At 46.6% G+C, this 27,190-nt stretch overlaps 2 protein-coding genes across 6 annotated transcripts in view; one reads left to right on the forward strand and one right to left on the reverse strand.

Annotated features, from left to right (window-relative positions):
• LOC126525580 (TOM1-like protein 2) overlaps nt 1-7,134 on the reverse strand; it is a 44,020-nt gene extending 36,886 nt beyond the window's left edge. For all 4 annotated transcript variants that reach the window (XM_050173509.3, XM_050173510.3, XM_050173508.3 and 1 more), the window contains exons 1-3: nt 6,934-7,134; nt 3,528-3,612; nt 1,353-1,437 (exon numbers count right to left, since the gene is read on the reverse strand). In XM_050173509.3, the coding sequence (XP_050029466.1) occupies nt 1,353-1,437; nt 3,528-3,612; nt 6,934-6,997 (234 nt within the window). In that variant the 5' untranslated portion in view covers nt 6,998-7,134. The remainder of the gene's footprint in view (nt 1-1,352; nt 1,438-3,527; nt 3,613-6,933) is intronic.
• A 527-nt stretch (nt 7,135-7,661) lies between these two features.
• LOC126525579 (uncharacterized) lies at nt 7,662-27,190 on the forward strand. 2 transcript variants are annotated; one of them, XM_050173506.2, is made up of 4 exons: nt 7,662-7,854; nt 14,993-15,116; nt 18,225-18,555; nt 20,611-27,190. In XM_050173506.2, exons 2-4 carry the CDS (start codon nt 15,051-15,053, stop codon nt 22,302-22,304), a joined length of 2,091 nt encoding a protein of 696 aa, XP_050029463.1. In that variant the 5' UTR covers nt 7,662-7,854; nt 14,993-15,050; the 3' UTR covers nt 22,305-27,190. The 2 variants fall into 2 exon arrangements, with proteins under 2 accessions (XP_050029463.1, XP_054923724.1); XM_055067749.2 differs by lacking the exons at nt 7,662-7,854; nt 14,993-15,116 and adding an exon at nt 15,583-16,916.

A 27,190-nucleotide genomic window follows, 5' to 3' on the forward strand; every position in this document is an offset into this window, starting at 1 on the left:
CTAGGTTCATTCATTCTTCATAGTCATATGACATAAGCATATCATCCCTCAAACGCAAGACTGGTCTTCCAAATCTTTCCGTACATCGTCACATTGCCAGCCTCTGTCTGTGTCACACATTTTTTCACAGCTTCCTCAATCGCACACCCTACATCATCCCACTGACATGCATATCCCACCGCACTAACCATCCGTATCAAATTGTATGCTCACGTGCACGCACTACCACCTTCGCTGCCTCATTTTTTCTTCGTGCAGTAGTGGACTGGAATGGCCTTCCCCGAGACGTTGCAGCAATCACGTGCCCATCAAGCTTTACAGAAAATGTAACAGCACACTGTTCCGCATAAAGACTTATTTGTAACCTTCATTTGTTAGCCTACCCCTTATGTAATACCCCCAAAGCGGGGGTCTCTAAGGTAATAAAGAGATGTGATGTAACAAACACTTTTTTGAGATTTTTTAGTTGGTCCTTAATGTTCAGCCAAATTTCCCCTATACTGGGTTCTTTACTGTCGGAACAAGCCAAGCACAGCAGTGACACCACCCTTGTCAACCTCATTGCTGTTCTGACCTGCTATAATATTTGGTTACCGCCTTTCCTGTGCACCGTCTGCCTGTCCTTGTACTTTTCCACTCTGAGTTTTTTGCTGTTGTTGTTCAACAACAAGAGCTACAAGAACTAACCTTCACTTGTGGGCCTAGTCTTGACATATTGTTTGCTGTATGGTGATAAAACTTTACACAGATACCACAACACACCATGCAAGGTGCAAAACAGGCAAGGTCAACAAACAAGTTAGAGAAAAACAGCATATTTTAGGCATTCACTGACAACACTGACTATTTCAGCGACATGCTCCACAATCTATGCAACCTCACATGGCATGTGCAGATAAATGCCACACAAATGATGCAAACAAGTTACAAAAGATTAATGTAATTATTTGGCAATGAGTGCCAAAACACGCATGTACATACACACTTTAAGAATATTCTGCTTTACATGCAATCTGATATAATGCACGCTGACAAACAGACCCAATAAAAACAGTTAAAGGATGACTAATGAGACAGACATGCAAAATGTGGAAGAAGTGTTCGAGACTGCAAATAATGCCTGCAATTACTCTACGAAGTTGAAACGAATGATGCAGCGAGCATTATACACATGGGCATGTTCCAGTGCAGTTATCTTATCTATGTCGCAAGGATATCTCATGGCAGTACAACCCATCATGATGCCACCATACACCTCTGTCATAGAGCCAATACTAGCCATTGGCCATGGGTCCAGACAATTCTAACACCTACTTAAATTGCACGCTCTATGAGCAAAAATGTGTACTCACGGTGAGAGCGTACATGACTACTGTGTAGTTCTTGCCCGCATTCTGCATGAGCCTCTTGCGTATCGCGCGGATTGCATCTTTTGGCCTGGAACAAACAGACAGGAAAGTTTGAGGTAATGGAGGGGTGCTTACCACCATTACTGCAACACAAAAACAGCAATTCATTACCATCCTCATTTATTAAACCTTACTAGACCCCTGTTTGGGCATTACATTAGGGGAGAGCATACACAAGAAAAAAATATATATATTAAAGACGAAAGCTGGAAGTAGCACTACGTCCCCAACAAAAGGGTGGGAAAGGACATACAAAGGCATATAACGTAAATGTTGTATCTTAAGACTGGGAGGGCTATACAAACAGAATGAAACAAGGCTGGAAACCCACTCCTACATTTATAAGCTTACTTGCAGCATTAAGACGAACACCACTGTGATGGACTTCACACGTATGATGAAAGGTGCCTCAAGTGAACTCACTGAATCACATTAAAAAAGGCTTAAGCTTTTATTTTGAGCACACAGATATATGGACACTGCAGGAAGACTGCAGTGAGACTTAGGCAGTACTTATAGATACACACACACACGCACATACACACACACATACACACGCACGCACACACGCACACGCACACACACACACACACACACACACACACACACACACACACACTACTTATATTTGTACTTCTTGGGTAGTAAAATGATTATAGCAGAACTTGTTCTTGGGCTAGCTGGCTTATGCATAAAGCAATAACTCTAGTGTTATCAAAACGATGAACACATGAAAAATGGCAGGAGGAATGCTACACTTATGACTGGTTTACTTCAGGAAGGAAAGCAGCAATATAAACAAACATACAAAGGATCATGTACCAACTTAATGACAGTCTGTTATTCAGCGAAACAGTAAACAATCAGATCAACATGTCACTGAAACAAGCAACACTGCATTTCTTTTTTATGCGATATGCTTCGAGCTGTCCAAGCACAGTTGTGACCTTGCACTTACCAAATATCCTTATCCCATGTAGTCGTGATTCACGCATGCATGCACTACAGTGTGCAGGTAAATGAGCACCACCATTAGTTCTAATATATAATTGGTGTTCCCGTGCATAGCCATGTATATCACGACCTGTTTGGCCTATGTGGGCTTCTTCACAGGCAAGTGGAATTTCGTAAATGACACCAGTGGCACATTCTACAAACGAGCTGGCATGTTTCAACTTCTTTGTAGTATTCATACTGTCATGTTGTTCCCATTATGCTAGCACTTATGGCTAATGATTTCAAAATTTATTATCAGTAAATGTCAATCTTAGCCTTTCAAATTTTGTGCCCAAACTACAGGACTAGAAACATCAGCATGGTGTCACAAATTTAAAAATATTTTAGCACATTTGACTCCACAAAAGGTGCCAAGGTCATGCCTCTGCTTACCTTCAAATGCAGTGCCACTATTTTTAATTAGTAGGCAGCTACCTCCCGCTGAGCAGACTCTGGCAAAATCTCTGACAATGGGAGGAGCTGGGGCAGGAGTGTCACCGTAGCTCTCCGAACCATTTTTTTTCTTTTACTTATTAATTCTTGCTTGCTTATGAAAGGGGGGCGCTGCTCACAATAAGCCCAACCTATGTTTCAGAAAGTATATCTACAAACATATACTTTGTTACAACCTAGGAATTCAGTACGAGAGCTGCCACTAGAACTGCTGTGCATTTGCTGTCTGTGCCTCCACATTCCAAAATAATTCACAAGACCCCATTACCGAAAAAGTTTGCCCCTACCGTTGCATTACGGCAATGGGCAAACATTGCCCATTGCCATCTATAAGTGCGCTGGTTGAGTTGTACAGCAGTGTATTTGCCAGTGAAATCTTAGGTCAACACCAACTATACCTAAACTAAATATTTCTCTTTTGTGACCCCTTGAACTCAAACCCGAGCATGTCTAACGATGGCAGAGAGCAACCACGCTAAAATAGTACAGGCCATGTTTCTATGCTCACATTAAAATGAAATGAACAAATGTGAGAAACCTTTGAGACGATATGACCACCTCTGAATCAACTAGATCATAATGCAAAAGTTACCGGTGAAATTGAAGTCATTGTAATCGTTACTAGGTGAAAGTACATTAAGGATGTAAATACTGCGTAAATGGCATTACCCTTCATCGGTGTCGTTGACAATGTCGCATATCTCCATGTTGAGTGCCCAATTCTCTGAAGCCAGGGAGGCATCTGTTGCTTGCTCTGCAATAAACAGCCATAGGGGCTTTCAGAACTCTGGCTAAAACATTCACAGCTGAAATGACAGTCCTTATTATATCTGCTACAAAAGATACACACTGTCCCCAACCCCCTCTCGGGGAAAAAAAGGAAAAAGCTAGTAAAGCTAATCAGATACAGTGCTCTGCAAATAAAATTGCATTGCTATGCTAGAACAAAAATGTAAGTGAGAGGCTGGTTATCACGGTTATTAGGGGAAATGAGGGAGTGATAAGCCTCAGACTGCAGCCAACATTCAACAAGAGGAGCCATCTTCATCAAGGCCTTGACGAAGACAGGTTCTCCAGTTGATCAGGAAAGTTGTCACCATGACTTGTCATTATCATTTAGTTACTTTACAAGATCAGTTCAGAGTGATGAAGTATTCTTTCAAATCTATATCTTTGTTAATTTGATGGTAAGAGGTTGATTACCAAAATATATGAAGGACAAACTCTTTTTTTTTTTAATTTTGTACAATACCCCAGCACATGAGTGTGATGTGATAGATTTCAATTTATTTTCTCATATTGTGGCACATGCGCCGCAGTAAAAGCTCTCAAAGTTCAGTCGCTGACTCCTTTATAATACAACGTAGTCCATCTTTATTGATATGAAGAAGATGTGTCTCAGTTTATGATGTCAAGGCAGGAACTTTGAATTGGTGTCAGTCACCTGTCTTTCATTTTTGCGTCTTTCTAGCTTGCCAACCCTCTTCTTATGGCAAGTGTGATTTTTATAGTATTGCGAAGGCTTAATTTACTTACACAGTCAAACCTATATCTCTGTTTAGTGTCCCATTAACTCACGTGGCAATGGTCCAAGTGCATTTTGGCCTACTTTGCGTCTCAAGTTATTTAGAAAGGAAATCAACATAGCTTGAAAAAAAAAATAATAAATTTAAGATATCTGACATCTTCACTTGATGCATTCCCAGATTTCCAAGGAAATGAATGTGAAGGAACAGCAAGAAAACTGTCAGGACATGGACAACCTATGTGTATACATAAAGTTTTAAAAAGGATTTTAATAGTTACGGAGCTCAACAGAAATTTAGCCAAGTTTTCCGTTCTCAAGTCAAATTTAACCTCATTTTGTAACACATTAGACGAAAACATTAGACGAAGACATGAGGATGAGCACTAACTTTAAAACGGACGTTTGGGCGAGTTGGTAAGCCATTTTAAACAGAACAGCGCATATTTTGACAGGGACAAGGAGGGAGACATGACACGACAAGCGCTGACTTGCAGCTGATGCAACACCCATGGTTATTCAGCGACTGCTTACACACGGCAACAGTTGCAAGCCAGCGCTTGTCCGTGTCATGTCTCCCTCCTTGTCCCTGTCACAATACGCGCTGTTCCGTTTAAAACACTAACTTTAAACTGCTCTGCTTTTATTTTGTAGCGACATTAATAAATGTCGCTCCAAAATAAACCGCACCATTTGGAAGTTAGCGCTTGTCTTCCTTTCTTCGTGCTTCTGTGTCTTAGTTTAACCCATGCGCTCCACACAATAATGATGCAACCCCAATCAGCCAAATAAGTTATGCTACTTCAGAAGAAACACATAGTGCTAATTTTCAAGCACATCCATGCTTAATTCAGTAAATGAACTTGCTATGTAGAGCATTTGTATCTGTGCCCAATAGACAAATAAGTGCTTGCCAGATGTGCTGCTTAGCTAGCTGCAGCTCTCCTCGTGTACAAAGGAAGCTTTACAAGGAATGCTTCACAAAAGTGACAATCGCTTATGAACTGGATGGGGTTAGATTCAGCACATCGGAAGCTTCTAGCTCGCCCTGCCAACGAGTTTTGTTTAGCGGGCGACGATATGATACAGCAGGAAACTCATTCTAGTACACACACAGATAGGGCAAATCTGCACAGATGGTGTTCTTTTTGTTGTGTGCGTTTATTTTCTGCATGTGCAGTCCTCTGCTTGCCTTCATGTGCCGAAACAAATGACGAGAAAGTCTGTTGTTGTATATTTAAAGCCACAATCGTCAACCGAAAACACACGCCGTATGCCATCAGAACTGTCTACGACCGAAAACGGCTTGCGTTTCTGTTTTTCCAATTGTGTTCCTCACGCTGCCATGACTTCCGGTGACACTGTACCAATACGAGCCGGCTGAACGCGAAATCACTACGGCCACACCCATGGTTATACTGCGACTGCTTACACACGGCGACAAACGCAGCCGCAGACGAGCCAACCCACTTGCGCGGTGATTCACGCGAATCGACGCTCACGCAAACCGCGGGCAACGCACCACGGTCGCGAAAGGGAAAGCCGGCAAGTAGCGTAGTCGTTATACGAGGAAACGTTCGCGCCTCAGTCGTCTCGCGTTCTCCCGAGTTTGGAACGACGAAGCACGATTGGGGTGGCTACCTTCCCCTTAGGTGAACGCCTCAACCACGGGGAAGGTAGACGTGAACGCCAGCTGTCAAGGTGCACCCGGTAATGGCCCCGCACTGCCCCCAAACACTTTCCCCTCGCAAGAAGAAACGGAGGTATATCCTAAATATAGGCACGTCGGACCGGCCCCCTTGCGCAAAACAAAAGCGCTTGTCTGTGCGTAACGAACGCTGGCGATTTCGTTCGCGTTTTCTAAAGCTCGGCCGTTATCAACTCGGTGTATGGGATGCGCTCTTTAGCCGCGGGTAACGAGCTGTTTCTTTTCCAGCTAGCACAGGGGCTGCGTCAGCCGCACACACTCAGCGCGATTGCGGGGAAAACAAAAGCCCGGCACTCTATCCGCTCGCGGTTGTTGCCGAGCACCGGACCGCAGCGCATAGCGCACGACGGCGACGAGACGACGAGTCACACACACGCGTATCGCGACATCAACAAGTCACCGATAGCGCGTCCCGTATATAGCAGCAGCGACTCGTCAGTGTGTTGTGCAAGGCTGTAGAACACAGCCCGACCTGGCAAGCGACCGACTAATTTCGGATGCAGGTGAAAGGCCCCGTCGTTTCCTGCTTCTCCGATGCGTGCATAAAAGTGAAAGAAATCCGCGCAACGTCGAATGGTGCGCTTGCTTGCCAACTAAACTCGACGGGCGGCTGTGCCCGCAGTCGCGCACACGCGCGACAACACAGATGCGATCACACAGCAGGATTGTGGTTTCACGCTATAAACGATCAATCGAGCTCTAAGCCACGCTTTGAGATCCTTCCCGCAGGACAATGGTTAAGGAGGAAACGGGAACCGTACGGAACTGCTTTCGCGAGTCTACAGCTGATTGACACTCAGTGAACGAACAAGAAAATGAATTCATATGTAGGCAAGGCTTACCTATCTTCTGGCCTACGACCGTGTTGAAGGGGTTTCCCCCAAGTTGGGCCAAGAGCGCGGACATTTTTGCGAACTCCGTGGCTCGTCGTGTATATTGAGCTTCGCAGCGGGTCGTCGCAGCTAACACAACGCAGGTGCTTATCGCATTAAACGAACGCCGTCCATTAGCGGCACGGCAAAACAGTTGTCTCGTTCTTCTCGTTCGATCAGTTTCGTATTCGAAAGAAAACGCCATCTGTCGCCGCCTCAAAGAAAACGAAATCGAAACAAACGTGAAATGTTTTTATCATTATTCTAAAACCCGAAATTAATTATTAAGCTCATTTTATTAACTGTAAGAAACCTTCAGCGGTACAGCATCATAATTTTGCTGGTTTTATGCCGAGCTGTTGCATTAATTTTCTTGTAACTTGTACATTGTGTTTGCGAAACGGAACCACCCCAATAATAATAATAATAATAATAATAATAATAATAATAATAATAATAATAATAATAATAATAATAAACACACAGCAACTGAACGCATTTAGGCAGGTATTTCCTACTTATCTTGTTCGTCTAACAAGTGCCGTAAGCACTCTTTTTAACACGATAAGCAATATCGCCCAAAAAAGATTTAGCAGTCTTTCTAAAAATGGCGTCTACGCTTCAGGCTACACAAGACTGCAGCGCCATCTTTGTTCAACTATTTTCGATTTGTGAGTTTATCAGGAAGGCAAGCGGCAGCCGCTCCCACTTGTTCGACGCTGCGCAGCTTTCGGGACTCCGCCGACGGCGCGAATTTCTTTCGCTTACGCAGCGGTTGGCATCGATAAAATAGAGCAGCTGTGTTCTTCTGAGAGTTTGTTTCCAGTGGATGAGAATCAAGAGACGACGTGTCTGCGATCCTCGATGAAAAGCAAGCATGATGTGGTGAACGTAAGCCGAAAACATGTCCACTAATTTATAGATATGCATTCTTTGGCAGCATCACTAAACCGTGCTAGCTGAACTAACCGAGTTACTCTACTGATTGCCAGGTTGTAGCGCTGTCGTTTTCGGATGATCCGATCACAATTAAGACCTCAGAAGAGCGATGTTTACTCAAGCCCCCAAAGACGGTGTAACGTCATCGTCTGTTCTGCTTGTCGATCTATTTTCTCTCGCTTTTATGTGGAGATCATCAAGCTCCAGCGGGGCGTCGGGCGCCTGCCAAGTTTTGCGGTATGCCGCAATTCCAGCTCGCACCCCCCTACCCCCGCCGTTGTTGTGCCTTGTACGGCGAATAATTCGTCTGCTCTTAGACGAGAGGCCAATGGCGTGCGCCTCCGTGAATGATGTCATAGCAATGTGGGCGTGGGGCCCGCGGGGCCGCGCCGTCATCTGTGCACCTGTGCTGCCGCATTCACCGGCAGGCCGACAGAGACCGCCTTTTCCGCAAGCTCTTTGGTTTTCCGCAATTATCTGCAAGAAATGACTTGTATGCTTAAGCTGGCTAAATTTAGGATTACTATGGTTGCAAAAATTAAATGCTTTGTGGCGGCATCTCTTAAAGTTCCTGTAAAATATTCTCTTCTTTAAAAACAATTGTTTACATGTTTTAGCTTTTATGCAAGTTGAGAGATGGCGCCAAAATCGCTTGTTGACCCATTTCCCCAACAAGTTTTGTTTTGTCGTCTGCTCGAAAATTTTCAGTTTGTTAGTGCTGAAAATGGTGACTGACGTTTGAACGCTGACCTGTAATGGCAGAGCGGAGCACTGTGAACACTGTGAACAATGGCAGCTCGAGATGTTGTGTGTGTTATCGTCAGCCGGGTTAGTCGGGTACGACGCCCGGAAAAATAACTTGCGTTATCTTGCTTTTGTAGCCCGCTCTTGTCGCCGTGATATTTGCTTGGGTAGCCACCGTTCAGAGTCGTTGCTCTATCCCCGTCAAAGGCACAGATTGCTATTCTTCAATCATTGTATTGGACGAGAAATAGTCGTTTCGTCGTCGTTCAGCCTTCCATAAAGCGAAGCGCGGAGCCTTTTTATTTATAGCCGTGACTTTTTTTTTTTTTTTTTTTTTGTAGCGAGACCGACGAGAAATGAAGGATGACACTTATGGCAGCAGGCAGGGTGATGCCTGTACGAGCCGTCCAGACGGCCAGATACCGTTGCGTCAAACGTGAAACGATCTGCGTCTCTCTCTCTCTTTCTCTCTCTTTTCTACCTATGCGTGCTGCGCTGGCAATGAGAATCCGTCCCTCTCTTTTTCTTTTTGATCTTGCGAATGTGGAGCACATTAACATCATTGTGAAGCACTGGCGTGATCAAATGTGTAGCTGGGTTTCTATTTCTAGTTGGTTATGTTGTTCTTTTGTAGCCCAGACACACGGATCATTATAATGTGCAGCTCGGCTAAAAAATTATTGCTTGCAAATGTATGGCGGCGCCGTTTCCGGTTATTCAGAACTGTATTTACACAATCATATTCCTGCAAATTGGGCTTGCCATTCATTCTTGTTCTACACATTTCCGTTAATAACGTTTTGCCTCCGTTGTGCATTCGTTCCTTGAAGCTATAATGCACAAATGAACGAAAAGACAATAATATCGGGTTTAAACACACGAGCAAGTGATGTATGTTCGAATGTTTTTTCGAGGAGGTTGGTGGGATATTGTAGAGACGCCGCGAAGATGGAGTGGCTCCAAAATAATTTCGATCACCCGCGGTTCTTTAACGTGCGACTAAATCTGAGTGCAGGAGCGCATTTGCATCTGCCCCATCTGAAAGCATTCGCGCGATAGGAAAACGAACCTGCAACCTCTTCCTCGTGCCGTCCTCTTTCACGCTGTCGTTTTGCCACCGTCACCACTTCAGTAAAGTCATCCCGTTGTCACCATGCCGTCGTTTTCGTGCCATCAACGTGAATCCTACTTGCGTCATAATCATGCTGTCGTCACTCAGTCGTGATTGTCGTCTTGCTTAGCACGCCATAGGCACTGTGCCCCCCCCCCCCTTCTTTTTTTTTTCTTCATTGTGAAAACACTATTATTTACATTTTAAATAGGCTCACTTCGCCTTGCTGCGTCGGGTCGATATGCGCATGAGTCGCTTGCATTTCCATAGGATGACCTTTTTATCATTCTCAACGAGCTCATGACAGGAGTAATCCGGTAAAAAAAAAACCTGCTGTGATAACGGCGCGTTTTTTATAGCGGCAAAAACAGCGCACTCCCTTCACAAGCGTTGGCGTACGGCCTTGTTGGTAAAACATACTCAAGATTGTTTTAAACGCATTGACGGCCAGGACAACAAGGACTCGCTTGTCCTCGTTGCACGGGACGTATTTTTTTATAGATGTTGCCTAAATAATTACAACAAATGTGACCATATATATTTGTCAGCGTTTTCGCTATTCCATACGTAAAGCGTAATAATAATAATAATAATAATAATAATAATAATAATAATAATAATAATAATAATAATAATAATAAACAGAAACCATGTAGTGTGTGACCTTGACCCCCCAAACCGTGTGCTTTTACCTTTTGTGCATTTTACCGTCCCTCGGACAAATATAGGTAGACGCTACTTTTACTGTGTCATAAATGCAAACTTTCAGTAAAAACGGCTGCTGTTGCAGTTACTGTATTACATCTTCAATATTTTTTAACAACCTTTTTAAATATTTTTATTTAATGGGTTGAAGTCTTCCCACGAGAGTGACATAGTTGCTATAACTGTCACATCTGACAACAGCCGTCTGCTGCTTCCTGTTTTTGAAAGCAGACGACAGCGGATATGCGTTCGCCTCAGAAGAGAGTGCACCGATATGCGCTCGCTCTCTTGATGGGTTATTGGTGCAACAGCTGCCTTCCGCAAAGATGCGCTGCGTGCTGGCACTTGAGAAAACCAGCGAAAAAATTGGGACGCAAAATGCGATAGAAAGAAGAAACACCACAACGCTGGTGTCTGGTGTGTGTCTGGTGTCAGCGTTGTGGTGTCTCTTCTTTCTGTCGCGTTTTGCTTACCAATTCGCGGCCACAGGCAGGGCTGGCTGCGCATAGGTGAGAGGCGTGGCGACAGGCTGCACTGCCAGCGCAGGGTTAAGATCACGGAAATACTTCTAACACCGTGGTTGAGATTCGCGGCTGCAGGCGGCTGATGGTGTGCGGAAGGGACAACTTGGGCGACCTCTTCGGAAATGAGAGTGCGGGGCGTGTTTGGAAGACGGGTGGTGGGCTCCTGAGTGAAGGGGACTAAAGAAAGTTGGCGGGCAACTTCCTCACGCACGAAGTCCCTGACCCGTTGAAATAATGAGCATGGGTCGTACATGCTGTCAAGGCTTGCCACCACGTCGTCGCTTCCCAGAGCACGCCGAGTCGAAGCGCGTTGCATAGGCTGACGACTTCGGACACAGTGCGCGGATTCCTGGCTAGGAGCATCTGGAATGCGCCGTCATCGATGCCCTTCAGTATATGGTGAATTCGCTCAGCTTCGGGCATTGCGGCGTTGACTCGTTTACAAAGGTCCACGACGTCTTCAATGTAGCTCGTGAACGTTTCTGCCGTCTGCTGTGCTCGGGCGCGCAAGCGTTGTTCAGCGCGCAGTTTGCGAACAGCGGGTCGGCCGAACACTTCCGTAAAGGTTGTCTTGAAGATTGACCATGTGGCTACGTCACTTTCGTGGTTGTGAAACCACAGTTGGGCAACACCAGCCAGATAAAAGATGACGTGGGTTAACTTCGCTGGATCATCCCACTTGTTGTGCGCGCTCACCCGTTCATATGACGCCAACCAGTCTTCTACGTCTTCGTCGTCTGCACCGCTGAAGACCTTGGGGTCCCGTTGTCGTGGAACGCCGGTGCAAGTGACGGACTGTGGCGTCGGCGCCGTTTGGGATGAGCTGTCGGTCATGGCGGGCGATAGCGTTCTTGATCGCAGCTCCAGAGTTTCAAGCGACGGGGTTTGAGTCGCGGCACCTCCACCAATTGAGAAGAGGTTTATTGGCGGCTCCTAATGCAAAAGCGCAGCGACCGGGAACGGCGAGACAGCCCGAAGCACTGTCCAAAAAGACGACAGTAATCAACAGCGCGAGCGGAGCCGAGCCGCGCGTTGGCGATGCGGCTGTGCCGCGAGGCGCGTCTTCTTCTTCACAATATATATATATATATATATATATATATATATATATATATATATATATATATATATATATTACTTGAATAACAGTTGCACTCCATGGCGGCCGCATTTCGATGGGGGCGAAATGCGAAAACACCCGTGTACTTAGATTTAGATGCACGTTAAGGAACCCCAGGTGGTCGAAATTTCCGGAGCCCTCCACTACGGCGTGCTTCACAATCAGAAAGTGGTTTTGGCACGTAAAACCCCATATTCATTCAACAGTTGCACTTGAAGAAACTTCGTGGGACCTCGAAGAATTGTCACCTTCGCCGAACTGGCAGAAGCACAGCTTGGAACACAGTTTCACCGACTCAGAGACACGGCTACGGGAAGAGCGCTCCTGACAAGGTTAGGTCGCGACCCAAGGAGGCATCTCGATCAATCCGCCGATATACCCGACGAGATCCGTAAGACCCTGCAGGTCAATCCCATTCCGAAAAACATGGATCCAAATCTCCACGCGGCCAGAAGGCAGGCGCGGGCAGACTATGTGGAAAGGCATTTAGCCAAGCTAGAAAACACGGTTTTCACGGATGCAACACTGTATCCATGGAATAGACACTGTGGGGATGCGAGACTCTCACGCATCCCCTGATATGCTGTTTTCCCGCACGGCTCGCGTGGCCTGGCGCCCGCGGCGGTCGGCGTGGTACAAGCGCGGTGCGAGAGATGGCGCGACCGTCGCGCCGCGGCGGGGTTACTCGGGCGCCGAGGGACAAGGTGCTGCCTCTTTCCCGGCGGGTCGGCGAACAGCGCCGGACGTACCGCGCGCGCGCGCCAATCCATGGTTCTGCGAGACCGTCTCGCGTGGCCGCCTTCAAACGTGCCACCATTCGCGTGACTGTACACGCGAACGACCAGGCGTTGGGATCCAGCATGGGGCGAACATATTCGCTCGCAATGCGGTCGCGGTAAGTCGGACTTCTAGATTTGTCACGCGCCCATCGGCATGCTTCGGGGATAGCAACTCGGCTAGCAGGCATTGATCTATGAAAGGTGCAATAAATGCCCTTGTGATTGTTTGCACTACCGTGTTGTCGTTCCTTTGTCCCAAGAGTACGGAGGAGAAACCCATATCTCCCACAACACACAAATTACATTAAGGCAGCTTCGGTAGTGGTTCAGCAGTCTAACACCATAGCCACTGAGCAACCACGGTGGGTGAACTGCGGTTGCATGGCCGGAATTGGGGCCGGGTGTGTATTGAATTCTATCATTTCCTATCGCACCTACTGTGCGATAGAATGTGAGCTGCAGGAATAGATTTTTAAAAAATTAGTGAATGTTTTATTGAATAAATAAGTAAATAAATCAATGAAACTTGCTGCTGCGAGAGTTCGTTATAGGTGGTTTGCACTGAAGTCATTGTGGCCGCCATCTTGGGGTACTAGCAGGTCGAGAAACTGCGTAAAGGAACGTGATTGCACGACGGGCGCGTCTTGCGCCGAGCGTTAAATCGATAAGCGACGATCCGGTGATAAGCGTTCTCCGTAAAGAAAAAAGAATAACAGTGTGATAATATGGTGCCCTGACGTCATCGTGGCCGCCATGTTTGTATATACTAGCACGATGAAAGGCTGCGTCCTCGACGTCATGTGAGAACTATTTATATCAGCAGCCGACCGTCAGTTGCAGTCTATATATATGTGTGTATATATATACACATATATATGCGAATATTGCGTATATTGTACGAATATTCGAAAAGTTCGAATATTATCGAAAATCATATTTTAAATATTCGTATTCGATTCGCAAAAATAGATATTCGAAAATGTTCGCATATTCGGTTGGTTACGAATATGCGAATCAAATCGAATGTATTGGTGGCTGTACAGGAGCAAACACGGTTCTTAGCATTTGTTTCTATCTCATCTAAGAATACTGGGGCGATTTTGTGCTGAAATTTGTGATGATTGCGTGCTTGTAACGAAATTTAGCCTGGGACGCACACTTAGCCACTAAACGCATAAACCGAGCGGAAAAGCCAGCCTCTCAGTAGCTAGGGGCGCGGGTTTGCGGACAGCGAGGGTATGCGTAAATTTTTCTTCCCTTATTATTATTTTTTTTTTGCAGCGCCACCTTCACTTTTGACTTTATAGCTTGACAGCAAGTACGATGGTTGACGACTGTCACAGGGTCAAATGCCTCCAAGTTTTCGGGCATCTGATGCGGCATATTAAGGCACAGGCTGATGAGGACAGCTAGTGGGAATTGCTAAATTTTCCAAGTTAACAATAGCCAAATACACAATGTTTTAGAATGACAGCTTAGTAGTCTAGCTTTTTAACGTTAACAGTGCAATTTCAATGGTACAACGTAACAAATTAACCCAACTTGCTAATTAGTGTATGTGCATATCATTATTCGATTCGATATTTGATATTCGCACACCACTAACTTGTGTGTGTATATATATATATATATATATATATATATATATATGGTGTACTGTCGTTTTAATGCGATGGCATTAGGAGTGTCAAATTGGAATTAACTGTCTCTCTTGAAGAGTGGGAAGCCGGTCACATGGTAGAGGTAGAGAGAGGATGGGGCAGTTTAGATTATCGTTTATACCGTTACCGTTAAATACTTGTTCCGTTTACATATATATATATATATATATATATATATATATATATATATATATATATGTAAACGGTACAAGTATTTAACGGGGCAACGATATAAACGGTAATCTAAACTGCGCCATCCCCTCTCTACCTCTACCACGTGACCGGCTTCCCACTCTTCAACAGAGACACTTAATTGCAATTTGACACTCCTAATGCCATAGCGTTAAAACGACAGTACACCAGCCCTGTCCTTTTCTGCGCGTCCTGCATTTTGTCATTGCACTAATGTTGCATCGTCGCCGCCGCGTTCTCATTCTTCCGCGCAGGTATAGCTGCCCTCGGGCTCCCGCTGCTGAAGTCCAAGCGGACCGACTACACCGCGTCATGGCGTCGAGCGCCTACGCTGAGTTGCGGTTGCAGCAGGCCGACGTGCTGCGTCGCCTGCCGCAGGTGACGATGATGATGATGATGATGACGACACATACTCGCGGAATAGGGATGGGTCAAGGTTCAGAGTGGTCGCAGGGAAACAAACAAACAAGAAGAAGAATAAGAAGAAGAAGAAGAAGAAGAAGAAATAATAATCAGAGAATCCAAACAAAGCGGTAGAAAAAGGCAAGACTGCGAAACAAATAATTGTGTGTAATTGAGCATTCAGTCCAGATGCATAGACGATTACATTTAAATGAGAGGTGCTTGTTTGATTCACTTGCTTTGGCATAGACTGAAGGCAGTCGTGAGGAAGTCCGGCCTTTGCGGAAATATTTTCTCTAATGTAGGGGACATTTATCGGCATTTATTTAAGTAAAAAATAAATTAATTCTGAGGTTTTACTTACCAGAACCACAATATGATTATGAGGCACGCCGTGGGGGGGGGGGGGGGGGAAGGGGGGGTCTCCGGAAAGAATGTGGCCACCTGGGGTTCCTTAACATGCACCGAATGCACGGTGCGAGGGCGTTTTCGCATTTTGCCCTCCCCATCGAAATGCGGCCGTCGCGGTCCCGCGCCCTCGGCTCAGCAGCCCAGTGCCAAAGCCACAGTATACGCCTCAACGGCGGTTTATCTATGTACCGGATACATAGGGTGCACGTAGGGAATTTTCATATGGACGGATTACAAGTATAATAATATAGTGCGTATGACGTATTTCTGCACGCATAAACAAATGATCCTTTAGAGGATGTCTGCAAGTTACGTAGACGAAGAAAAAAACAACACACATGCACTATATCGATAGATGTCTGGGGAGTCTTGGAGGGGTCAGCTTTAATCAAGGCTCAGCGTGACGAAACATGATGTGCATGAATTAATCAACGAACGAACAAATTCATTAACTAGTATGTCCGCGGTTGTCGTTGCACATGGACGTGCACGTAGCTCGCGGTAGTTCAAGGAAACGCATACAGCCGATAGTTGTTAAGCGCTTCATTATTGTGTCGAGCACCGTCGGAGGCGGAAGCCAAACTGAGCGCCGAGGGAAAAAAGGGCACCCGCTGTGGAGCGTGAGCTCCCCGAAGCTATAGTGAACTAGAACTATAGTTCACCATACCCGAAAGCGGTCTGGAGCAGTAGCCGGTTGCGTCGGGGAGGCGACTCGCCCGAGCGGAACGGGACACAGCATTAATTACATCAATATTCGTCGCTGTCGGAAGATCGACAAGGGCTTTCATCACCTAACGAGCACAGTATTTTGACCGCGAACCCAAAGTTAACTCTCTCGAAAAATGGCCGGTTGTCGTAGCGCGCCAAAGAGGCCGTCATCAATGGCCTCTCGCAGCGTGCACTGATCGCAATCCGTGTAGACCACATACCCGAGGGCCACGACAAGCCTACTTCGTAGATTCTGGCTTGTAGACTCCTTTTAAAAGCCGCAGCTCTCGCTTCAGCCTCAAGGGTGTTTACTCTCCCGTCCAAGGTTTTCGTACCGATTGTAACCGATTGACCTGCTAAAACTATTTTCTCCGATTCATTTTCTTTTTTTTTTTGTAGTTGCGGTTTGCCTATTAACGTTTGCCTATTCTCACGGCGCTTCCTTTGCACGAATGCTAGTGTTTTTCTCTTGTGCTTTCATTTCTGTTGTCACTCGTACAATACTCACCCGTTTATTAATCCCCCGTAGTGGGTGTGCGCCGTAACTTGCAACGATAGCAGCAGCACTTTGTGCGGAAGCATTGCGTGCTGAAGGATTTCATCCGAATCCATTGGCTTTCTATGGACTAGGTGAAGTCGGCAATGACGGCTAAACAGGTGAATATCCAGTAATCTGGTGCGGTATCCTCAAACAGCGCACTTTCGGGGATAGGATCACTTTCTCGAGCTTTCGCGCGGCTCGGCATCAGCGTTCTGTGGCAAGGTATACGGCGTTCATGGCACTGTGCAATGACCGCTGTCGGCCGTAGACGCCGTCGCGTCTGGCGCCGAGTCACGTAAGATCTCGCGAAAGTGATCCTATTCCCGAAAGTGCACTATTTGAGGATACCGCTCCCTGCATACCGTTAAAGTGTTTTTACATTTGAGGGTGCTGGTTTGTCCTGCGGCCATAACCCGTTTATTAAGACTATCCAAATGTTTATTGTACAACACGGTGAGATTAAACCACATCCTGCAACGAGGGAAGCCGCAGTTGAAAGGCTGCGCATTTCGTGCACTTTTCGTGTCGTCTCTCGCAGCAACGAGCATGCTTACTTGCCACAAAAGATCGACAAAAAGAAGAAGAGAAACACCTCTGTCTTCTTCACCCGTTAACCTTAAGGTTTACCCTTTTTACGCCTCAAGGGTGAGGGCGATAGCCATGAGACGAAGCAAGCGCCATTTATTTATTCATAAAGGTCTTAAATGTTTGGAGTGCAATGATGCAAGAAGGCTTTCAATGTAGTGTATAGGGAGTATTCACGTGACCTCACATATGCCGTATTGTGGTCCTATTCGCAGTTCCCGCTCTGCTGCAGGAGACAAGCGAATCAAGACAGCGCGTAGCTTTTCACCACGCTAGCTGAACAATATGGCGGCCTCGATGACATCAGTCACGCACCCTAATAGGGTGTCTGCTGAGAGCCTCTAGTCTGGCCAAACCCGTTGTTCTAAGGGGCTTGTCCGGATCACGAGAGAGTTATGATGCGGTTACAGTGTAGTAATGCGGTTAAAGATGCGGTTAAAGCCCCTTAAACTTCGTAAAACAGCGACACTCTCCTCCTCCGCTTTCACTCCTCCTCGTTTCTCCTTTCTTTCATGCTCCCTGCTCGACCGTGGCGCCGCCTACACCGCTCGAGCGTAGCAACGGCGCCAAATGGGCGCCAACATGCGCTCCTCGCCACTCCGTAGACGCTTCTCGAGCGAAAATGGCGCTGAAGCACCGCGCGAGGGCCCACGTGATGCTATTAGTCCAATAGCGACGCGGCGTCGGCCTCGGCCAGAGCGCACGTTTTTTATGGACGTTTTTTATGGACGTTTTTTATGGACGTTTTTTATGGAGGCGGCATTCTCCAAAGCGTGCCGCTATTTTACGAAGTTTAAGGGGTTCTAGATGCGGTGCTGACGCCGCGACGTCTGGCGCAGGGCCTGCGCACCTGGACGGACGAGCTGCTGAAGCGGCAGGCTCGCGAGCTGACGTTCCACTTCCCGGACGACGCGACGCGGCGCTACCTGTACGAGTCGTGGATCAAGTACTTCGGCGGCGAGGCCTGCGTCGGGGCCTCCCTGGACAGGCTCGTGCTCAACTGCATCGTGGCCACGCCGTCGCCCTCCAATCCCGCGGTGCCCCTCTTCGTCGACATCGTCCTCGGCGGTGGAGGAAGCGCGCCGCGGCCCGTGGCGGCCCGAGGAGGAAAGCATGTGCCTGCAGCGGGCTCGCGGGACGCCGCTCCTCCGAAGACCGTCGTCACTTCGGGTGATTCCTTTGTTCCCTGACGCAGATGTAGTATGCAAAGCCTCCCTATCGAAAGAAACCCGCATGTTCTCATATATCATATGGGAACATGCACAAACAGACACACCAAGCGCATTTTCGCTTGGTGTGTCTTCTTCTCTTACGTCCGTGTCTTTTTTGTTGCGCAATAATACTTGAGTAATGGATTACCATCTTGGCCCGGAATGATGCTCTCAGTAACCCACAGGATGCGACTTTGGCACTCCCGCGTTCCTTTGTGTATTGTTGGTGTTTATATTTGTTTTAATTTTTCGTCACTCTTTTTCTCTGTGTGTGCTTTTCTTCCTTAGCTTTATGTTTCCCCTTAGCCCTTCCCCAGTGCAGGGTAGCACACTGGATATCTATCTTCCGGTTAACCTAGCTCCCTGCCTTTCGCATCGCGTTTATATATATATACATATATATATATATATATATATATATATATATATATATATATATATATATATGTAAGGGATGACATGTAAGAACCTGTATGTTTCCGTAGATCATGTGGGATATGTTCTGCGTGATTCCCATAGCCATATCCAGTACATGAACTTATGGGGATCGTGTACGATAACATGTATCTTTCATACATCATATGGGAAAGGTCCCATATGCTCACATAAGAATATGGGACTTGACCCATATGACATATGATGGAAAATACGGGCTTTTATACGGGATCCCCACTTCGTGTACTGGATATGAGGATCGCATGGAACATAACCCATGTGATATATGGGATAACATACGGGATTCTGCATGGGACCTACATATGTTCATGCGGATTCTTGAATGTGGCACACATACATCTTTTCTATAGGGCTGGGAAGGTGTCCTCAAATTCAAAGTTTCAATTTGTAGCGGTTTCTGCGGTATACACAGTGATGTACTAAATTAGATTCACCATGAATTAACAAAGCATACATTCACATTTGTCACGGAACCTCTGTCCCGCAAACTTTTGTGGCAGATTGTGCCTGTACCTACTGAACAGCAACGTGCAGCGAATGTAGGTAGGACACAAAAAAGGACGCATGAGTAGAAGACTATAGCGATGAACTTCCGCTGTGCTGGTTAGAATTAAGTTAGCGCTAGAACAGAACTATAGTCCTGTTCTTAAACGATTTTCCGGCCTGCCTGTGCTGCTTGTCGTTGATAACGATAGATCCACTCGACCAACAGAATGTGTCCTTTTGAAGCTAGGCATACCGCATTTTACACATTGGGACGCCCGAAGTTAATTTTTAGAATGTTTAAAGTGTCACTCGGGGAAAAAAGAAAGAAAGAGAAAAAGAAGAAAAGAGATGAAAAAAAAGAAGGGAAAGAGTCGGCACTGGGAGTCGCCCAAAGTACGCGCTTTCATTCTATGGACAGTTTTTCAAAATTCTAAAAATGGACCACATGTCTCTAAGTGGTCAAACAGCAGTGGTCAAACAAGGAATGTGTCAGGCTGGAGCTAACGTATTGTTTGTCAAGGTCAGGGGCTTGTCTTCGCTCACGACGACTATAGTACCCCTTGTCTGAATGCTGACTCGATCCTGTCTGATAAATAAATAAATAAATAAATTAAATAAATAAATTAAATAAATAAATAAATAAATAAATAAATAAATAAATAAATAAATAAATCGCTTTTGTTACAGCAAGACGCACTAGCTGTTTAGCGAAAATAGGTTGCTAGAGGAAAAATTTTCTCCCTGGTAGCTTGACCATGCCCCAGCCACCGATAATGGAGCCGAAGACAGGTCGCATGCTGTACTTCCTTCGGAATGGCTGGGTTCACTAGCATGTACAGTACGTCTAGCATTTCGACTGCTGTTTATCCAGTCCTCACTTTCGAACACCTGTCTTGTTCGGAGCTCCATGCATTTGCTATTCGAGAATTACGAAGCTTGTAGTAGCTCCCTTGACTATACAATTCGGTTGTCTTATTAAAACCATAGAGTATTTAATTAACGTAGTGGTTGTTGCATTATAACCTCTGCAGCTGGCGCACAGTAAGAACACAAGTTACTTTCTTACCGACAGGTGAGGCGGTCGTCAAGGATGTTCCTGCCGCGACGAAGGGCAAGAAAGACTCTGCCGGCAAGCGGCAGGACGCGCCTTCGAAGGAGACCCAGTCAGTGGAAGCTCAAAGCAAAGACACCACGATGCCAGCCGGAACTAAAGTTGAAAACAAGAAACAAGCCGATAAAGACAAGGCGTCTATAGCTTCCGATAAAGTTGACTCGGTGAAGAGTGCCGCCAAAACCGACTCGTCTTCGAAAGAAAAGCCCGAAGAGACGAACAACGTTGCGGCTGAGGTCCAAAACACCGAAAAGGTCTCCAAGACCTCCGCGTCCGAAGTCGCGGCCGTCTCAGCCAAACAGGATGACGCCAAGAAGCCTACGCCGGCGACTGCGCAGTCGGATTCTAGCAAAGTCGCCAAGGTCATTTCGACCTCGGAAGGCGAAGAGAAGGAGAACGTCCCAGCAGACGTAGACGACACGTCGTCGGTGGAACTGCGCCGAGGCCCAAAGGACAGTGCTTCCAACAACAACACCGTTCACAACAAGTTCAGCTTCTTCAAGTGGCGTCCCCAGAGCCTGATGGAACGGCGCAAAACGTACGTGGGAGGCGTCAAGTTGCGCAGGAGTCTGATGGAAACCGGAAGCGCTCCTCCCAGGGAACGCGGCGCCGTCAATCGGCAGCCGTCGTTCGCCGCGCCCAGCGCGCTCAAGTTCCTGATCTACCTTTCGAAACTACTGGAAACCAGCAAGGAGAACCGCGAGGCGCTGGACGAAGCCGGCATGATCATCGGCTTCTGTTCCATGCTGCTGTCCCTGGTGTCCTTCAAGACGAGGACGCAGGTCGAGTCCTACTTCCGGGACAGGGTCGGCGGAATCCTTTCGACCGTCGTGCCGTCCGCTTCCTTCCGCGGTGTCGTTCCTGTTCCGAACCGCCGGTTCCTGGAAGTGCTCCACGAGCAATTGACCAGAGGCTCGCAGCTTCAGACCCAGATCAGCGTCCTCGCCGTCTGCCAGTACCTCTACTTCAAGGAAGCCGGGGACGGCAAGTTTCCGGAGCTGGACATGCGCTTCCTCAGAGAAGGCTACATGAATCACACCATCGGAACGGGTCTGGGAACGCTGTCGCTGCTTCGAGCGCTGCAGGAGAAGACCAAGCTGAACCCGGCGGCCATTCTCAGGTTCCTCAACTCTGACGTGACTCGCGAGTCTTGCGAGCGCGTCGAAGAGTTCCTCAAGCACCAGACGTCGCTGTCTGGGAAGAAGAACACCGGCAGGACATTCGGAAAGCCGCCGCCGCAGCAGCAACACACGTGGCCCTGGTGCCGCGTCGTCGACCCGAAGCAGTTCTCGAACCTGATGACCCGGGCGAACGCATTTTACGCGGTGCGCGTCGTCTGCTGCCTGGACCCTCCGCCGGAAGACCGGATGTGGAAGAGCGTCGAGTTCGTGCCGGAAGAGGTGAAGAAGCACGAGCGCGAGTGGGGCGACATGTTCCGGCGGCACCTGAAAGACGGGAGCATCCGGAAGGCGAGCGACTCGATGTTGAAGCACCGAGAGGGCGAGTGGGCCCGGGCGCTGGACGCCATGTACTTCGTCGAGGACTTCGAGCTTCTGTCGGTCGGCTCGTACAAGAAGCAGAAGTCGTTGACGACGGACATCGACGGTTGTGGAAGCGATGGAACGGCGGCGACCACGACAGGCGGTACTGCATAGTCATTCACCTGTCGACGCACGAAATGAACGAGACACGTATACGTGGGGCCAGTACCTTTCGGAAGCTCAAAGCCTGCGTGACCGTGACCTCACCTGCGTAAGCCTGCGATACAGCAGCAAACGGTGCTGTCCAAGGAGAAGAAACGCATAAAGCCACTAAACGTTGCCAGTGGGGTTGCCGACGTTGACGTCTCGGCTGTCAGCGTTGCTAAATATATCACGTCGTGGATCGAAGTACGCAGCATTGGAGTTAACCACATGACTTTGGTAACGCTTCCATGGAAGGTGACTCGAATGGGAGGTGATGGTGTCGCATATTCGAGTGGTGTCGCAGAAGATTCACTGAGCGTCGTACGCGAGTGCCACGTGTTTTATGACTATGTGGTGAACACTTACGTGCGTTCTTCGAGTGCCTTTGTTTTCGAAATCTACGTCACCTTGCTTCAACGCCCTCCGCCATATTAGGGCGCAACCAATTGGGTGCAGCCATGGTTATACAACAGATACACGTACAGAAGTACAAGGGAAGGCAGGATTCAGTCCCTGACATCCATACCTCGTATTTCTATCTATCCGTTTCACAATGCGCGTCAAATATTTTGACGTTGTGGGTTCCCGTGGTCGTGGCATTCTGGTGGTGCCACGGTTATTTTTGGAGTATAAGTTTCTGGGTCGTATGAATTGAAAGTGCCGTGAGCATTGTGGCTTCAAGAGGCAACGCACTATTTTGAAAATGAAATGGTAACCGCGGCATGCGGCACACGTATTCAAGGAGATATGCACATTATCCTTCCAGCGGCGCTTTAGCTTTTCGCACTCATGTTCAGAATATCCGAAAGCAGTAGTTGATTGCTGGTGCTTGCAGCTTTGAATATCCAGGCAAGTATAGCGCTCGCATGTGTCGCACGATATCTTTAGGTGCCACCGCACAGTGGACTGCTATCCGCCGCTATCGTACGCGTAGCGTTATACGCCACGCGTACGATTTTTAACAGGTTTACTGAAGGACGCTGCTGCACTGGCTATCTATAAGTTACGTTTCCCGCATCTGAATCTTTCGTTTATTAACACTGTCTCAGCACTAACCAACCGCGATGCAGCTCTTCTTGTCACTATAGGGCCTGGGCGAAATTATGTTGCTCAGAATGAATGGTTCAGTGCACATCTGTCAAGCACGTGGTGTCAGAGCGGAGAGACAGGGCGTGGTATTACAATTGCATTAAGCTTACTAGTATAGGCTTTTGTAGCAGATGTACAACAAATCCTGGCACAACAGCAAATATTAGATCAAACAACACACCTTTAAAAATTGTCCTATGGCTCTATGGTGCAAACATAAGTATACCCGTACATTTGTGATCCAATAAGAATGGGAACATTAATGACGTTTAGTACGAGAACCTATAAAACAGAAAAAAGCGTTTCTTTCTGTGCTTTTCAATTTTTCCTTCTACATAGCTCGCGTCCTAAAAGTAAAAAAAGGTATCACCCAACCAGCCCAGCAACAAGTAGGCATACAAAAGGGAACACCCGATCAGTGCGCTAAAACAACGGCTACTGCAGAAATTGAACATCCGTTCAAACGGTGGTTGCAGAAGTGCGATTTGAGACGTGTAGCCATTATCATTGTTGAGTGCAGGCTCAGGTACAATAATAATACAAAAAAATTGAACATGTCTTACTTAGGCAGACAAAATAGAAAACTTATCAAAGGAATTTGATATACAATGCTAAATACCATTCGGTGTACTAAGGACAAAAGGGACTCCCGTCGCGCTGGCTCTTCTGTGGCTTTCTAACAATTAGCTGTCTTGTCCTTTACGCACGCATACAAGCGCGCCGTTTTACAATACTTAGTATAAGTATATATAGCAGCCTTGACGGACACGCACGCCATATTGCCTCCCTAATCCTTGAAGGTAGGCGCCATCTGAATTCCTTTCAAGGAGCTAGCTCTGTTTTCAGTAAAAGTGTCAAGAGGTACTGCCAGTAACTGACGACAGACGGCGCTACGAGCAGCAACTTCCTTCAGATTTTAGTAACTGTACTTGATAATTTAAGTACCATAGTTCCCTTGTTTTTGTCAAAGACCCTGCTGCACTGCAGTTTCTTCATTACAGTATGAATGCTGGATGAACGGGCAGCGTTGGACGCAAAATGCGTGTTCCGGTTCATAGTGGTCATCAGAGTGCAAATGCACGTACTAACGTGCACGCGTGAGGGCGTACATACATACATACATACATACATACATACATACATACATACATACATACATACATACATACATACATACATACATACATACATACATAATACATACATACATACATACATACATACATACATACATTTGGCGAGTCTTCGCCAACAGCACAACAACGAAGTCACGATGAGAACGACGACGACGAGCGCATGACGACAGCAAAACGACGATGACGACTGCGTACGACACGACAATGGCGGAAAATGTCATACCCCCGCATTCCTCTTAGCCTGCCATTGAGAACGATTACAGAACGTTACACTGTGACAACACTGCACGAAATAATTGCGCAAGTCTTACGCTCGAACTTGGTTCCAGTGGCGCATTACTGCTCTGCCCCCGTAAGGAGGCCGACATTGACGAACCAGCACGTACTCATGCACGTGTCCGTGCATTGACTTCGTGTGACAGTCATCAAACGTGTCAACAATTATTTTGATATATTGAATATGCGAAGAAGTAAGCAGTGCAGTGCGTTCTGTCTTGCCGTTTGCAAAGCAAAAGGGGGACTGCCTACGTATGGTTTATGCCAGAGTGCTCATCTAAATGTGCGAGGGCGCATTCTCGTTTTCAGGTCGCTGCCACGTGGTGTATACATGCACGCAACTACACGGTGGTCGTAACGCAGCCGGTGCTGTGACGGCGCTGCTGCACTGTCCGTGCAGCTGTGCGTTAAATTGTGGGCATACGGTACACACGGCATAGGTATGTCGCAGCCATCAGCGATGCACCGCGTATATATATATTTACTGACAATCAATGCCTCTATAGCTTAGTTCCTACTCCCTATACATATCACAATTCACAGAACAACTTCCTATGTGGAGCGCACTGACAGTTCAAAACTTACGCAGGGTTCAGCAGGGTAAACGCGTGCCTTATTCACATTTTAATCGAGAAATATGTTACCTTTTCTATTTGAATGGTAATTAACCATGACAAAGACGTGCAGGCTCAATATGGGTATTGAAGTTGCTTAAGGCTCTTAAGATATTGATTTTACGGCCGTCGCTATTTTCACGGCAGAGCGCGCAGTCGCACAACATCGGCTCGACGCTAAGGTCACGTTTTCTAAATTTTGCACGATCTAGATGACCTTCAGCTCAGCGCAAGACCAGCTCACTTGTAAAAAAGCTAGGGATGACGAGTCAGTATTCGTCATGTCTCTGTAGCTCTTACACGTCGCCACCTTGGCGATCCTTTCCCGATGTACTATATAGCTTCCTCGCCGACTTTGATTGTTTCATGCCGTTTCTCTCCATCAAGCAACGGTGACTGTTCGCAAACTGCTGGTGGCGAAACATGGCAAATGCAACATTTGCAAAGTGTGCACGGAATGAGGGACTAGTACAATGGCTACCAGCCGCTGTGCATAGCTCGGTGACTGTGGTGTTTTATATGCTGAACACAATGTCGCAGGTTCGACTCTTTCGCTCAGGTCGCAGCGGCCGCATTCTCACGACTGTAATGCGAACGTCAAAGAAGACCGTCTCAATTCTTAGATTTCTGCGCGAATCGATTTCAATTTTGGTTTCAAGCGATTACCATGTTAAATTTGTTTGTTTCATTGTATTTTTGTGACGCATTTCAATTCGTGCTGCCTTTTTCATTTTCTTGCATAATACACGTGGAAGCTATCCTTTCCCGCAAACTTTCGAGTGACATTTAATTTTTTTTGTGGTCATTTGCTTTATTCTCCAGATTCTATAGTGGCCACAACCAGTGAGATGAGAGGTACAAACAAACCGATCGAGAAGCGACAACGGTCAACATTTTTATCCCGCCAAGCACTGAAATGTGAAACCTGTCACATTTCTGGCCCGTAAAATGCAATCAGTTATCACTACGTTGATAATCATTCTTACCACAATAGGTCGGCGGCTAAGAGCACGCGCTGTCATGCCCCTATAGCTAGCACTACAACGCACAGTTTGTCTGATCTGGTAAGAACGTGTTTCGGTGTGACTCGTGCTTTGAATGAACGCAGTATAAATCACCGGGAAGTGTGCGAGTATATACATATATATACACACATATATATATATATATATATATTAGAAATGATCCAGCGCGCCAGACACGACAGTTTCTCGTCGTATAACGAACATTTGTCGTTTCTTATACTTAGTCAGGGTACCGTCAGGCTACCTAAAATATGTCCCGCCCTTGCATAAATGTAAAATTCAAAATCTTCATCGTGCAGCTGACTCTGATCTTTTTTTTACATTGATGTGTAGTACATGCAGAGTGTTTATATATCTCGAGTTATGCAAGAAGGAGAAAGGTGATGTGTGCTGATTTATGATATTCAATGCCGTATACAAGGCTGAATTGTGGGGGCTGTTCTAGGCATGCCCATAACCTGTTTGTTGTTGTTCTCACAGGAATTAATCATTTTTCTGGGGATATTCTTACACCTAGATGGCAACCGTCACCTCCTCCTCGGTTACGCCATTGATATTAACATTCCATTGTGTCCATCAACAAATGGCGACTTCGTGTTGTTTTGTATGTGCCATATATAGATTAGCAGGTGCGCTGTAGACTTGCTGTTTATTCCAGTCATTAGGCGCAGTGAGGTGCGCCAGATGAAATAAAGTCTTTGTTTTCTTTCCACTGA

This window comes from Dermacentor andersoni, chromosome 8, assembly GCF_023375885.2.
Source record: "Dermacentor andersoni chromosome 8, qqDerAnde1_hic_scaffold, whole genome shotgun sequence".
In the NCBI taxonomy this organism is placed as follows: Eukaryota; Metazoa; Arthropoda; class Arachnida; order Ixodida; family Ixodidae; genus Dermacentor; species Dermacentor andersoni.